General features: G+C 37.8%; 1 protein-coding gene across 3 annotated transcripts in view; it reads left to right on the top strand.

The window, feature by feature from the left end:
* vaspb (vasodilator stimulated phosphoprotein b) overlaps positions 1 to 15,938 on the top strand; it is a 31,049-nt gene extending 15,111 nt beyond the window's left edge. The window contains exons 2-14 of one of the 3 annotated variants that reach the window (XM_043264780.1): positions 2,560 to 2,731; positions 4,808 to 4,988; positions 5,376 to 5,436; positions 7,752 to 7,849; positions 8,182 to 8,429; positions 9,073 to 9,257; positions 10,761 to 10,818; positions 11,688 to 11,715; positions 11,805 to 11,844; positions 12,003 to 12,059; positions 14,437 to 14,509; positions 14,621 to 14,678; positions 14,775 to 15,938. In XM_043264780.1, the coding sequence (XP_043120715.1) occupies positions 2,560 to 2,731; positions 4,808 to 4,988; positions 5,376 to 5,436; positions 7,752 to 7,849; positions 8,182 to 8,429; positions 9,073 to 9,257; positions 10,761 to 10,818; positions 11,688 to 11,715; positions 11,805 to 11,844; positions 12,003 to 12,059; positions 14,437 to 14,509; positions 14,621 to 14,678; positions 14,775 to 14,812 (1,297 nt within the window). In that variant the 3' untranslated portion in view covers positions 14,813 to 15,938. Of the gene's footprint in view, positions 1 to 2,559; positions 2,732 to 4,807; positions 4,989 to 5,375; positions 5,437 to 7,751; positions 7,850 to 8,178; positions 8,430 to 9,072; positions 9,258 to 10,760; positions 10,819 to 11,687; positions 11,716 to 11,804; positions 11,845 to 12,002; positions 12,060 to 14,436; positions 14,510 to 14,620; positions 14,679 to 14,774 lie in introns of all 3 variants that reach the window. The other 2 variants (XM_043264779.1, XM_043264781.1) reach the window with 2 other exon arrangements.
* The last annotated feature ends 266 nt before the right edge of the window (positions 15,939 to 16,204 follow it).

Raw genomic sequence — 16,204 nt, 5'->3', positions numbered from 1 at the left:
TCAATGCACACACTCAGTTTTATCCCTAGTTCCAGCTCGGCCTTCCCATATTAAAAATGTATTTATTTCTCATAACAGTATGGCTGAGTCTAAGCCAAGCTCATCCTCATCTCCCTCATCCTTCACTTATCCTCTGTTCTTTCTGTGATTGCTGTTATCCCGTCTTTCCTTCCATCTGGTTAACCTAAGCTCTCCCTCCAATAGTAATCAACATCTGGGCACGAGGAGTGTGTGTGTGTGTGTGTGTGTGTGTGTGTGTGTGTGTGTGTGTGTGTGTGTGTGTGTGTGTGCGCGCAAACCACACGACAGGCCATAGAGTCAGTCCTTATTCGGCTTTTCTTGGAGCAGGAAGTGGGCTGTGGCCTCTGTGTGATGTCACAAGAAGAGAAGATTGTATCAGTTTGAGAAAATTAGGAAATCCTTTAAATATAAGTGGCTTTGGTTACTTTTGCCTTTTATATTTATAACACGGTTTGTTATTTATGAATGTATTTATTTGTTAATTTTTTTAATGCGTTTTATGAATGCATTTATATCTTTTTTGATTTCAAAAAATACATATTAAAAAAAAGATTTATTTTTTATGTGAAGCATTTTTCAATTAATAACTGTCCATCTGTTTTTTGCCCCTAATAAACCTTTTATCAAATGTTAGTGTTTTTAGCTACCATTTCAACACATCTGTCACTGAAACTCAAGAAAACAAAGAAAACATGTAAACAGAATAATTTTATTGTGGCATTTCCGTTTGAGTTATATTTTATTTCAAGAATCTTATTTAATTTCCAACACAAAATGCTATTGAACAACAGATTTATGATGCAGGTCCACTTTTGTTAGAAGACTAAATAAAATAAGATAATGAGAACTTGAAAGGTGTGTTAGGTTTGCAGAACCAATAGTGTCTGTAGTTTACGAAACCTCTATAAACGTCTATTCATTGTCTTCGTTCTCTAAACAGAAGACTCCAGAAAACTGGCTTGAGTAGTTGAGTAATTGTGAGTGTAGGTCAAAGGATTTAATTTAATAAACATGGAAGAATGTGAACAAGAAGCCAGTGCAGCGTTTGAGTTTGAAGATGATTTGTTTGTGTCTGATCTATTTCTTGGAGACATTATAAACAGTCCAGGCACAAACACGCACACCACAGGCAAGATGATGTCAGTATGACATCACAGCCCTTGCTCGACGTTATCCTTGTCGTTGTTTGTATGTGTTTGTGACAGACAAATCCAGCTGTTTTCCAGCGGATTTCTGATTCCTTCATCCAAAAATGATAACTGTAAATAGTTTTAGCTCACCCTTAGAGATTAACAGATATATTTTCGCGTTATTTAGCATTTTCAATCAATAAGCTTTTCTGTTTGACTGGTTTAAATTGAGATTTTATGAATCTCCATGACTTTTGAATGTTTTATGTTGTATTTAATTGAATTTTTATGATACAAAATAATTACCTGTTAACCACTATTTGGGCATAGACCTGAAAATTAAAATTTTATCTTGAATGGGACTTTGGATGCCCCTTCTTTTTTTTTCCACAACTTGGTGTGATTCTGTAGGGTCTTTATAAAATGTCTGTATCTTTAGTTAATTAATATACTTTAGTTAATTCCCCTATGGTCTTGTAAAACAACACCCTTACCCTTACCCTCTGTCCACAGCAGCCCGTTTCAGTGCATGTCTCCAAATTTGCCAATCTCTGTCGTCCGTTATTCGTATACACATGTATACATCAAAATATGTAAATACCAGAATTTCAATTCGAACAGTTCCTTAAATTATTAGTTCATTAATTACTCACCCTCATGCTCCTCTTCAGAACACAAAATAAGATATTAGTGATGAAATTGGAGAGCTATCTGACCCTCCATAGACTGCAACACTAAAACTACAGCGATCCAGGTCCAGGACGTAGTAAATACATCAGTAAAACGGTCCATGTGACATCAGTGGCTCAACTTCTCTGTGCAAAAAAAAATTCCTGTAGCATCGCAAACTGAAATTGAGCCACTGATGTCACTGATGTATTTACTAACGTTACGTTTCTGGAGCTGGGAACATTTCAGTTGTGTTGCTGTCTACAGAGGATCCGATAGCTCTTCGATTTCATCAAAAATATCTTAATTTGTGTTATACGAAGGTCTTGCGGGTTTGGAATGACACGAGGGTGAGCAATTAATGACAGAATTTACATTTTGGGGTGACCTAACTCCTTAAGAGCTGACTCTATTTGTACATTTATGTACGGTAATGTGATACACGGCCAATAATGTTTCTAAAACCTGCTTTCTCTCCTCAGCAGCGGAATGTTGAGCACTTCCTGTCTTTGTCTGCCCCCATTGTTGGTACTTGCTGGGCTTGTTTCGATCAGACAGACTTCTCCTCCTACCTCACACATTTCTAACCACACTTGTCTCTTTGTTCATTATATCTCAGTCTCTCTTCCCCCTTTGTTCGTCATCCTTTTCCCAGTATCCAATGGCTTTTCTTTGCTTGCAGTTTTTATTTCTACACTATTAATGTATTTAATTTCATCTCTCTCTTTCTTTCGTACAGCGAGTCAAGTATCTGTCAGGCACGGGCCACCGTGATGATCTACAATGATGCCGATAAGAAGTGGGTCCCGGCAGGCACGGGTTCCCAGGCTTTCAGCAGGGTCCAAATCTACCACAACCCCAGCACTAACGCCTTCAGAGTGGTGGGACGAAAGATGCAGGCCGACCAGCAGGTAAACAAACTCCAGCCAGCCAGATGTAGCGTGGGGCGGCGGACAAACAAACCATTTTTCTTTTGAAGGTAGCACTGCAGAGGGTTGACGCATTCAGGTCTTTTCAAACCTAGCCTCGAGCACATACTTAATAGTCTTTCAGAATCAATCTTTTTCATGTGCCGAAGAACAGCAGCACATACTACGGCCTAATGCTGTGTTTATCTTAGCAACGCCAAAGGTATAGTTCACCCAATAATGAAAATTATTCTTTTACTGACCTTGCACGTCATTCCAGATCCACAATATTTTTATCCCTCAAGATTACAAAAAGATAAATTAAGCAGAACAGCTACACTGCTTTTTTTACATTTGCAAAATTCTAATGCTTTTTCATTTCTTAACTTTCAATGATTTAACCCTCGAGCTGTTAACCACCGTAAACCCGCAGTTTCGGTGAAGCAGAAGCAGGTGAAATACTGTAATATTCTGTCCACAAAAATGTTTTTCGCTTCCTACGTGCACAGGCAGAGAGTTCACTAAAAACAATGAAAAGGTTGGATTCTGAGCTGAATGTGTGAGCAACGTGTGTGCGTTGCTTTGACACGCAGCGCAAACAAGACCATACTTTTTTTTATTAAATTGAATTTTTTTTTGCACACTTGAGTTTCTACCTCTTTGCAGACTAGATTTTTCGAAGCTCCAGCATTCATCCATTTTAATTATATAGAAAAGAGCAGCCTGGATTGATTAACTGAAACATCAGTCAGCTGATGATCAAAATACAATTTGTATAATGTTTTCTTTCTATAATGTTTACAGTCCATCCATCACCTGCATGCCTCTATCTAGAGTTCTCTCTTCCCCTCCCAGCGCTGTCGCCCTCTATACGCACAGACACGAACGCTCCCCCGAGATGACTACTAAAGTAGATGTTGTTTCCTGTAAGATAGCCAAACCATTTCCTGTGCCAGTTAGGCCCTCCTCCCCCATTCCCATGACTCTACCTCGCCACACTTCATCTGTCTGATCCATAAACTCATTTTTCTTTGTCTGGATGACTCAGTGACTTTTGTCTCTTTCTGCGCAGCTCTTTCTGTGCAATGTCTGCTCTTTTGGCAGCGCCGCTCTGTTGCTGTCATGTCGAACTTTTTTGGGGCTTTTTCTTCTTCTCTCTCTTCCCTTTCTCTTGTCCTCCGCTCTTTGTGGAATTCATGATTGTAATACAAACAGAGAAGCGAGGTGTCAGCACATTCACCAAAGGCGAGCGCTCGCGCACACACTCGGCCTCTCACACACTCGCTTGTGCGTTCTGCGGAGGTGGAGCCATCTCCTGGATAATCTGTTAAACTTTTATTTCTGTTGCAATATGCAAAATGTTTACAAATCTGTTTGAGCTTTGGGGTTGAAGTTTAAGGATGGGTAAGAGAATGTCATTCAAATGTGTTACATTCAAATATATGTTAATCGAAGTCTGCCGAGATGAATTGTTCTCAGATTGATTTAAAAAATAAAAATAAATAATCGCATATTTGCTGAGACGATCGAAGTGATGTAGATCATTTATTACATTATTTATGATTACAAAGCACTTTAATTAAAAAAAATAATTTTAAAGATAAATGTTTATATATTTAATAAGGCTAAACGTATGTTCGTCACTGGCTCTAAGGCCTGTTTACACTAACGTTACATCAAGTTTTTTTAAATCAAAATTGACAACACTGCTTTTTTTATTTCTTTCAGGTGCACTTTTAAACACAAGAATGCATCTTAAATTTGACATTTTTCAAAATCTTAAAATGTAATTACTGCTTTAAGTCAATAAATCCCAACAGCTAAATTATATTATTGCAATAAAAAAGCCTCACAAATAATAAATAAATCCATACACTGAAAAATATTCATCTTAAGAGGTGCATTGAAGTATTAGTCTCTATGCACTGCCTTTATAAAAATACATAAATAATACTAATTCGCATGAACACCAAAATGAGAGAGAAAGTCTTGAATTAACTGTAGCATTAAAGAGAAACTGCACGTGTCTATTTGTGTTTCATGACTTACATTTGGACATTTGTGTCGTCTTCTGTACAGGTTGTGATAAACTGTCCAATTGTAAAGGGATTAAAATATAATCAGGCCACGCCAAATTTCCACCAGTGGCGGGACGCTCGGCAGGTGTGGGGACTAAATTTTGGCACCAAGGAAGATGCAGTGCTGTTTGCCAACGGCATGTTACATGCGCTTGACGTCCTCAACGCCTTGCCTGATGGAGGTAATGCGCACCATTGTGACAGAGCGTGTGTGTAAAAGGGATAGTAGAGCCAAAAATTAAAATTCTGTCCTTAATTACTCATGTCATTCCAAACCCGTAAACCTTGAGAAACTGCGAATGAAATCCGAGAGCTTTCTGACCATCTATAGACAGCAACACCACTGACACAAGTCACAAGTAATGTAGTAAGGACCTCATTAAAATAGTTCATATGACATCAGTAGTTCAAACATAATTGCTTTGAAGAGTTTTTTGGCATAAAGACAACAAAAATAAAAGCTCACAGCTCCATAAAATTAAGGTTTTTCTTAAAGTGATGTCCTTATTGCTTTTCTGGGCCTTAAAGGTGTAAATCACTGCAACCTCTTACAACTGCATTGTTTTTAGGTTACCCCACACGACCTGTGTCCAATGGACCATCCCCAGAAGAGCTGGAACAACAGAGAAGGTACAAACCAGGGATTGTTAGTAGTAACATAAATGTTTTATGTTTTTTCTAAGTAAAGTTTTTAAGTGAGGTTTTTGTGACATTGTGTGATGAATTGCCCGAAGTCATGGCTTCCCTGGTCAGTCTTTGACCTCATTTACAGAGGCACACACACACACACACATAAGCACACACTCTCAAGGGATTACTGGTATTAACGCTCAAGTATTTAGCTTTCCGTGAGCCCCTGAAGTGATGGGGCAGAAGTCCGGGTCAGGCCTTCTGACACTTAAATCCTCTTCTTCTCTGCCTTATTCTCCTCTTCTTTCAGTCTGCAAGACTGCAGGCAAAAAAAACTAAACGCTGCTGTCTTATCAAACTTAAAATCGTATTTAATTGTGTTTTTTTGGCAGCTTAATAATAAAGAAGATAAAACCTAAATAAGTAATAGCATTGTTCACACAGTTGATCATTATGCCTCGGCAGTCCACATTGTTTATGGACATACTTTTATAATTACAGCACAGCTGTCTGAGGTTACTATGTTTTTATTTGATTGTTTGAAGGAGTTCTTCTGGCAAAAGTTTGTTGTAATTTCACATCTACTGGTCAGACATTCTAATTTAAATAGGGATCACATCATTTTAGGAACATAAAGAACTTAATATGCCATCTGTTTATTAGCATTAATAATGTTTATAGAAGAAAATATTTGAAAATATATTCAAATCTCTGGAATGAGATTGTAATTTCAGCACATTCTCTCTGTCTCTCTCTCTGTCTCTCTCTGTCTCTCTCTCTCTCTCTCTCTCTCTCTCTCTCTCTCTGTCTCTCTCTCTCTCTCTGTCTGTCTGTCTGTCTCTCTCTCTGTCTCTCTCTCTCTCTTTCTCTCTCTCTCTCTCTCTCTCTCTCTCTCTCTCTCTCTCTCTCTCTCTCTCTCTCTCTCTCTCTCTCTCTCTCTCTCTCTCTCTCTCTCTCTTTCTCTGTCTCTGTCTCTCTCTCTCTCTCTCTCTCTCTCTCTCTCTCTCTCTCTCTCTCTCTCTCTCTCTCTCTCTCTCTCTCTCTCTCTCTCTCTCTCTCTCTCTCTCTCTCTCTCTCTCTCTCTCTCTCTCTCTCTCTCTCTCTCTCTCTCTCTCTCTCTCTCTCTCTGTCTCTGTCTCTCTCTCTCTCTCTCTCTTTCTCTGTCTCTCTCTCTCTCTCTCTCTCTCTGTCTCTCTCTCTCTCTCTCTCTCTCTCTTTCTCTGTCTCTCTCTCTCTCTCTCTGTCTCTCTCTCTCTCTCTCTCTCTCTCTCTCTCTCTCTCTCTCTCTCTCTCTCTCTCTCTCTCTCTCTCTCTCTCTCTCTCTCTCTCTCTCTCTCTCTCTCTCTCTCTCTCTCTCTCTTCTCTCTCTCTCTCTCTTCTCTCTCTCTCTCTCTCTCTCTCTCTCTCTCTCTCTCTCTCTCTCTCTCTCTCTCTCTCTCTCTCTCTCTCTCTCTCTCTCTCTCTCTCTCTCTCTCTCTCTCTCTCTCTCTCTCTCTCTCTCTCTCTCTCTCTCTCTCTCTCTCTCTCTCTCTCTCTCTCTCTCTCTCTCTCTCTCTCCCCCCCCCCTCTCTCTCTGCCTGTCTAGTTGTTTTGGTTACCTTGATAAAGACTTTACATGAAGCTGGTTGACTCATGTCTTGACTTGACTGAAATGTTTTAAATGGCTTAAGAGGCTTGACTTAACATGCAACTTGACATTTCAGTTGTGTAAGTGTTGTATTCTTTCAGAGAGTATTCCTTCAATCTTGTTCTGTGATTTCATGCATGTTTAAATTTGAAGTCATGTTTTATATATATATATATATATATATATATATATATATATATATATATATATATATATATATATATATAATATATGTATATATATATATATATAAAAATCCACCAAATAATAGCCACATCTACTGTTAAATTTGCTGATTTGGAGATCAGCTCAAGAGTCAACTAAAAAGTCAGGAAGCCTGTGTGAACTTATTGACAACAATGAATTACTTAACATGAAATGCACATTATATATCCATGTATACATCATTTTTAATTCACTTTTTGTTTGGCCTTGTAATTTTTAATCAGAAAGTGGATCAGACTTTATTTAGTCCATTTAAACCCATTACTATTTTATTTGCTGAAAGGTCATTTTCATGTTTATTATTGTTTGATTTTGGTCACACGACAACCAGGTAAAGAGAATATTTATTTTCTGGTGTTTTATTTTGTTTTAATTTTACAATCGGTGTGATTTCAGTTAATTATTACCTTATCATTTCACAAATTGCGACGTCAAAATAATTGCTTCATGTCTTTTATTGCAGATTGGAGCAGATAGAGCGAGAGAGACAAGAAAGAGAAAGACAAGATAGAGAGCGACAGGAAAGAGAAAGACAAGAAAGAGAACGACAAGCAGCTCCAGGTCAGTAGAAAGTGTTTAACTTCAACAGACTGAATTATGAGATCATTGCTGTCTTGTACAAGTAGTGACCAACCACAGTGTTTTTTATGATACAAAGTGTTTGGATCATTTGATAACCTAAAACCAGATTAGATTTTTTAAATCCCTATGAAAGAAGTGAATCAGAAAAGTGAGCTGTCGCTGTTATCTAATTTCCTTCTCAAGTAGAACTCATTGTTAAAGTAGTTAATGTGTAATAACATTATTTGCAGTAATGCAAAAAATATTGGTTAAACCAATGTTTACCTTAGTTTCTGAGTTACCTTAATTTTTCTGCTTTTGTTCGACAGTAGTCGTTCCTCCTGCTCCACCTTTGGCCCCTGGAGGTCCCCCAGCTCCCCCTGGACCTCCACCTCCTCCTGGGCCCCCTCCGGCCGGACCTCCCCCACCACCCGGACCTCCTCCCTCAGGAGGAGGAGCTCCACCTCCACCCGCTCCTCCTCTGCCCTCTTCCGGAGGAGGTGGAGGCGAGGGAGGAGGACCAGGTGGCGGTGGTCTCGCTGCTGCCCTGGCAGGTGCCAAACTCCGCAAAGTGCCCAAGGTGAGACAGCGAGTGACAAGAGAATATCTAGATATCAAAGCAGCGAATCACTTCCTGTTAACGTCATTTACAATCTTGTTGACATCAACTGAAAATGAAATTCTTTTTTTAGAGGCAGAGCGAGATATTAACTTTTGATGACATTTCCTTATGAATCACGCACAAATGAAAAACAACATATAGTAAGAAATATGATAAAACTAGCATTTGATGTCGAAGAAAGCAGAGAATGAATAAAAGTTGAACGAACACGTATACTGAACTTTTAACGTTTTTAAAAATGTGTTGTTAAACACTTATTAAACTTGCATACTTTGATAATGGAGAAATCCGTTCACAAAGATACAATTTCGAACATGATCAAGGATTAAAATGTGTAGCCTGGTGATGTTTTGCGCTAACGTGCGTAGGTGATGCATAAAAACTCACAAGATCTGTGATATGACAGCAAAAATGTAACAACAAAAACCTTAACATACAGATAACATGAGAAAAAAAAGCATCTTAATTTTTAAAGTTACAAAAAGCAGGTTTATCTTTAATGTTTTTGTACATTTTTCTGTCACACCATAGGACACATTTATACATCAGCTAGCGATATTTGTTTTGGCTTCTGTTATTGAATCGGTGCTTCCTCCTGCAGGATGATGCTGGTAGTGGCGGAGGAGGAGGCGGCAGTGCTGCAGCGAGTGTGGCAGCACCTCCTAAAACAGAAAGCAGCCGCAGCAGTGTGTCTATGCCCAGCGGAGGAGGAGGAGGAGGAGGAGGAGGAGGAGGAGGAGGAGGAGGAGGCCTGATGGGAGAGATGAGCGCTATTCTAGCACGACGGTAAGCAGAAAAAGTCCAAAACCATGCAGTAAATATATACACGGAGCACACAAATCGATTGACGTATATCAAGCTCCGCTGTTCTACTGTTGGAGAAACATGAAACATCAACTTATAATCGATCACATTGCTTAATGAACGAGAAATGAGGAAAACAGTCTTACCTGTTGCAAAGTTGTTTTGCGGTACTCTTATAAAACAGGTCTTTCATTAAGTGTTAAATTAAAGGGTTTAATGGCAAACAGGTTGAAGAATAGCCCGAAAGCCTGTGGATTCATTATGTGATAAGTTGTTTCCTTACGAAAGCAGTTTATTCGGAATACTTTTACTCCTTGAAATTTTCTCCGCGGTTTATGCTTTCCCCTGTTTTCGCTTTATTGCCACTGCAACTCCTTGTAAATCCTACAACTGTGTGCTTAAGAATAAATGGCTAGATAACAAAAATATATGGATTCTGGACATAACAAATACATTTCTTCAACCAGCTCATAAGGGTTGTTTTATTTGGGCTGAGTACTTCACTCTTTGTTTTTGATTCAGTAAACAGAACCAGACCGATTCGTTTGAGAATGGTTTGCTTCGTTGCATCACTGCTGACTAGTAGTTATACATTTGAGGAAGAATGGATGTTCAAGAAATGAAAGTCATTTGGTTTTGGTAGCGGTTCATTTAAAGGTGGAACCGGTCCTAAATAAGAATGATTTTCAGTTTCTAACCATAGATCTGAAATAATTTCACATGCGTAATATGACCACTATGTGTAATACTGTATTAGTTACTTTCAGTCTTGTAAATTAGTTTTGGAAATATACCTGTTTTTCTCTGATCAACCTGAAAGAATATGTGCTCGCACGGCTAAAAAAAAATAACAGCCTGTTGATCAAATAACTTCAGTGATTAGCTTGTAATGTTAAAGATTTAATAGCAGCAATTCCTTTTAAATTGATTAGTCCAAAAATATTTGTAACTTGAGATGTGAAGAAGTGTAACTGTGAATGAACTTCTGGTTCTGCATTACTGACATAATTCCTGTAACTGCAGGTGCACAACTCTATTCTGTAGTCTTTTATAACTTCCTGAATTATATGTTTGCGTATGTTGCATGTTTATGAATTACTGTCCAAATGTGTGCCACTCTAAAGGGATGGTCAACTCAATAATGAAAACTCTTACTGATCTTCATGTTTTTCAAACCCATGATGACATTTTCATTCCCTTTTAAAACACACAAATATTTTTGATCACATTTTTAGCCTACAATTGCCTACTTCATGCAAGTTTGTATGTAAGACATTATACATGAAATTTATATTCACACATAAACAATGATGAATTTTTATTATTTATTTAACTGATGCCATGCTACCGAGACTTAGACTAGTAAATAACACTTTAATATTCCATGAACTCTTTGGCTTATGAATAAAAATGTGCTATAAATGACTGATGTTTTTTAAACATACTTTTTTTTTTTTTTTTTTTTTACCGTGTCTGTTGATGCAGGAGAAAAGCAGCAGATAAAGGGGAGAAGGCACCTCCCAAAGCAGAGGAGCCCAGTACCGTATGAACACCTTCAATCTTTTAAGGCTAATACAGAATAGACTAGTGCTGTCAAATGATTAATCTTTTACATAATGTATGCGTGTACTGTGGATATTTATTATGTGTAGATAAATACATGCATGTGCAATATTTATACACACATACATATATATATATATATATATAATTTTAATTTATTTATTTTTTCTATACATGCAGGTGTGTGTATTTATTTATGCATAAATACTGTATACACAGTACACGCTTAGAAATTTTTGTTTTGTATGTTGTAAAAATAGCAATAATATCTGTTAGTTGTAAGGTTGGTGGAGGGCAATAGCACATAGTTTGACAGGGGATGTCCCCACTTTTCTTAAAAACAAACACGTGCGTGCGTGTCCCAAACCAGTAAGTGCAAAAACAACCCTGCAGCCAATTCTAAAGATTTGATCATATCAGCTGATCACAGCGTTGAAACAAATTCCAACGTAGTACTTAACCTTAGGGTAGCATTGATAGCATTATTGTGACTGAAATGCTATACTAAGAATTTTTTGAATGTCTAAAAATTTCTTAAAAATAGACACCGAGTCGAGCACTGAATTTGGCTGCGGGGGGAAAAGTTTGTTTTTGGGGAAAGTCCTGCAAAAATGTCCCGTATATCCCGTAACTTTCCTGTAAATCAAGCTTTTAAAGTGCATGCAAAAGTCTTAAGTTATTTAAATAGATTGTCAATTGACTTGAGATGGAATTTAGCCTCTATTACTGTAAATGTAAGTACTAAAATTGAGTTAGACTTGAAAAGCCAGCGCTAATACCGAGCGCTGAGGAAACACACTTTCATTCTCCTCTTGGTCTGTTTCTTTTCCTTCGCCTGATGATCTTCAGGATGATTCTGACACTCAAGGCCCAGGCGGTAAGAACACAATGCATTTGTGATCGAGATTTGTGACGTTTATGTACTCTTCAAATGTGTTTTCATTATCTCTGATCTTTCGTTAACAGAATTTAGGAGACCATGGGAAAAATCAGCCACCATGCCCAGGTAAACATTCACTTACAGACACTAGATGCTAGATACTGAAAACGTTTGTATCAGCACTGTCTCCATTAGTCTGAAGAACTCCAGCTGTTCAGTGTGACTGTCCATAGGGCAATGTAGTTAAAATTTAAAGTGAAGTATACAGTACATGTCTCAAACAGGACTAACTCAGCACCCAAAGGTCTGGAGTCACCCTCTGCCTCTAGCCCATTTGCCAGGTACTTCTACTACAGTATGCTCTCATGCGGTTATGGACTAACACTGCTGGCGCCCCCTGGTTCCCCTGCTTTCACACACACACACACACACACTCGAGTCCATAGATTACACAGATTTCACATAGTTTAAAAGGGTTTTTAACACAGTGCTTTGCAGCATGACCAAGAACACCTTTTAATCTTGTGAAAAACATGTAACATGGCCCCTTGGCTTGTACCTTATAGCTTCTAAAAAGTGCGTGTGTGTGTATTCACATACATAATTGAACTTTTAGCAACCATTCCCCTGGTCTTTAGTGCATCATTTTTCTCAAGAGATTACTCTGGTGTGCTGATTTGGTGCTTAGGAAGTGTAAACGTCATAAACGTTATAAAACTTCTATATACCCATAGTATGCAGGCTGCTATGGTCTTTCTGAATACTTGATTCTGACTGGCTGGAAGGTGTGCATTAAGACTGAAGCGCGCGCACACACACACACACACACACACACACACACACACACACAGAAACACTCAGGAGCACAGAAACTTGTCAAAACTTCCCTGTAACTTTAGTTAATAGAAAAACGTTATTGATACAAATTTTTTCTCAGCAATGCCACGGTAACATAACAGTTTCATCCAAAAACAGGGGTGTGTTTGTTCAGGATTCAGACCTTCTTTACCACTGAAAGGTGTTTCCATAAGATGAACTATTGACACAAAATCGAGTGCACCTATGACTTTATTTTATGCGGCGCTTTTATCTTTAAGGAAATTCTCAAACTTTATAGTAAACATAATTTCTAAGCAGCTCATCAGCAGGTTTGTCACCAGTTTGTAGTGATAGATTGCTGTATACATGATAGGGCTGTCGTGACTCGTCGATTTTACGACGTTTTTTTTTTTTTTTTTTTTTTACAACAACCTTCAATTTTTTTTTGTTCTCATCGACTAACCGGGTAAATATCGGAAGTGGCGCATTTCACGGACTAGAAAACATAAAACGCAGTATTAGACTGTCTAGATTCACCAATAAATATTTGCAATGCAGTTCTAATACAGTGTAATACACACGCAACGTGCGCCGTTTCAGCAGATTTGTAAGGTGCGTGATTTATAAATCTAAGCAAACAAAGTAGAATACATCGCGGTTTCAAAATAAAAGCTCAAACCCTCACTCTGATTTTACACGTTTTGATGTTCCTCATATATGATCCTCGTATTAATTTAATTACAGTGGCTATAGCAGTTCTGACCTAAAGAAATTGCCAAATATTAAAGATTTAGTGGACATATGGTTCTTGGTCTATATAGAACAGTAAACTGTAAAACAATCGTCTGCCGCTGGCGCCCTCTGCAGGCCTTAATGTACATTAGCTCATTGTATATATGATTTCTTGCTTTTATACTTTATTTGAACTAATTATTATTTGCTCATATCTTTTACACATGTTCTGTAAAAGCTATTGCTTACTTAAGTCTATTTATATTACCACAAAAAAAATTAGAGACCTTTATTTCTGAAATACTACACATTCACATTTTTCTTAAAATGATAAAAAAAAAATTGTGTGGAAAATTAATTGTTTAGATGAGTTGATTAATTGATAAATTAGTAGTTGGATTAATTTAAATACAAATAGTAATTAGTTGCAGCTCTAATACACAAACACAGTTAGTTCAGGCAGACTCCATCCATCATGCGACTGGATTGGATCTAAGTTTCTGAGCTTGATTGGCTTCAACTTGTGGGCTTTGGAAAACTCTTGCTTTCTGTAGATCTGTGCAGCACCGTCACAGTATTACGTGCTTTTTTCCCAACAGTATTACATGCTTTGTTTGAGGGTTCTCGCAGTTGCCTTCAGGCTCGGATTCATTTCATCGATTCTGCTGCTGTTCTCTTATCGTCCACTGGGGGCTCTCTGACTATATTTCTTTTGTTCCCAGATCTGTGTAGAAGCCCATATTAAAGCTGTCTCCACAACTATGCCTTTAAACCTCAGTATTTTTTTTTTTAAATTAACCCTTCTAAATAGTATGCAAGATTAGAATTAGCACCCAAAATAGTTTAGAGGTGCATAGATGATTTTTCAATTTGTACAGCCTTGCAAATTCGAAGGCCTGAAATTGACGATCGAAAGAGGATAAAGTATAAATATAAAAGTGAACTGCACTCATAGCAGTCTTTTTGCAATGACATTCCAGTTAAAGCCATGGAAGTGGATGAGACTTTGATGTTGGCCTTTGCTTTGAATAACTGAAAGTCTTTTTGAAATTCTTTAGACTGGCTTATTGGTGTACCGACCCTTGCTTCTGCCTTCCCTTTTCTTATTTTTCCTATTCTTTTTTTTCTATTTCTATTTAATAAATACTTGTCTTCCTGTATTTTCAGGATGAAAGCCAGTAACCAATCAGCAGAGGCTGACAGTGGAGAAGGAGAGTCAGAAATGGAGCGAATTAAACAGGTCAGAACTGAAGTCGATAAACGATCAAAAAAAGAGAAAGTCGATAGGACAATATACATATGCATGCATACAATTCATGTAAACATACTTTTGTGTTCATCTGATGTTTAGGAATTGCTAGAGGAGGTGAGAAAAGAGCTTCAGAAAGTTAAGAATGAAATCATTGGAGGTGAGAAAAAAAATTTATTTTTCGTCTACACGTCTCTTTTTTTTTTTTAAACGATTATTCGCTGTATTAATTTAATCTTAATGTGTTCTTTCACAGCCTTTATTCAGGAGCTACAGAAACGAGGATCTACATAGTCCCACAGAAGTTGATGGGAAGGGATCACTCGGTCCTGAGAACCCAGGGATACACACGCGCACACACACACACACACACACAAGCACCCAGGGACTTAACCCTCCTTAATCATGACCTTTCAGCCCAAGATGAGCTTTCTTCTACCTTTATCTGCCACTGTTTTCTTTCACGTTCATCCATTTCCTTTCTCTCCACATGTAGTTTTACATATTTTGTTTCCCACTTAATGTTTTACATACCGTACACGCCGTCACCCTCACGCTTGATTCCTGTAATACACGGTGCATAAATCCTCAACCATAAACTCGATACTTGCCTAAAGTTATTGTTTTCAGGGAATATAGCATATCAACTATCCCAGTGACTGTAAAAGGCCATATACAGACCCCCAGAGCTACGAAGAGGCAAAAACAAGATGGATCTTGGAGGAAAAAGACCTGCAGTACACACACTATCTACTCCACACACACACACGCACGCACCTCGTGACCGAACAGTCATGTCAGGTCCCGCTCTTGTGCTTTTAGCTGGGAGATTTTCACATCAGACCCGGTTTAGGGAAAGCAAAAGCATATTTTTCACTTTAATTTGAAGCTCAGAAGTTTGTTTCGTGTGTGGATGCATGTTTATGGACGTATGGCTGCACTTGCCTCTGTTTATCAGTGCCATCTTGTATGCGGTCACCCGACTGCCACCATCCGGTGGCGCGAAACAACTGTTGTCATAGCTTTAGCCCTCATTTGAGATGTTTTTAAACTTTTGTGTTGAGATATAAAATAATATGGCCACGATCATTTTTGTCTGCTGGCCATGCCAAAACTGCCTTGGAAAATACATATAAATATAAATATATATATATAAGGTATATATATTTGTTTTGAGGGAAAAAGATAGAAAACTTGAGATAACGTTTCTATTTTAATTGAAATGATTGGTGAATGGGGACTTTTTGTGATTTATGATGTTTTCTTTTCAGAGATTGTTATTTTTCGGATTTCTGTTAAACTTTTGTTTCTTTTTTTCTATAGAATATAGGCTTTTTACACTGAATATATAAAGAAAAATTGCGTAGAGACACTGGATTAGATGCCTTTATAGTCAAATACAGCTGCTTCTTCTACTGCACTTGTGTCTGCCTGTTTTTTATTGTTATTGATATTATCATACAACTACATATCACAAGAAAAACATTTTAGGACCTTGTCCAACACATTTTGGTTTATATTCATTGGAATTTACACTGTAAGACGCGTTTCGGATACAAAAATATGGATATGACAGTACAGGTTAACCTCGCACGGTTACATATGCTGAAGTGAAACCTTAAATGAGCATTATTTTAATGCAATAGTATGTTCAGACGTATTCATAGTAAAACTTTTGAGCAATAG

This window comes from Puntigrus tetrazona, chromosome 18 (genome assembly GCF_018831695.1).
Source record: "Puntigrus tetrazona isolate hp1 chromosome 18, ASM1883169v1, whole genome shotgun sequence".
In the NCBI taxonomy this organism is placed as follows: domain Eukaryota; kingdom Metazoa; phylum Chordata; class Actinopteri; order Cypriniformes; family Cyprinidae; genus Puntigrus; species Puntigrus tetrazona.
Note: the sequence above shows the minus strand (reverse complement) of the source record. Positions and strands in the feature narration are given on the sequence as shown.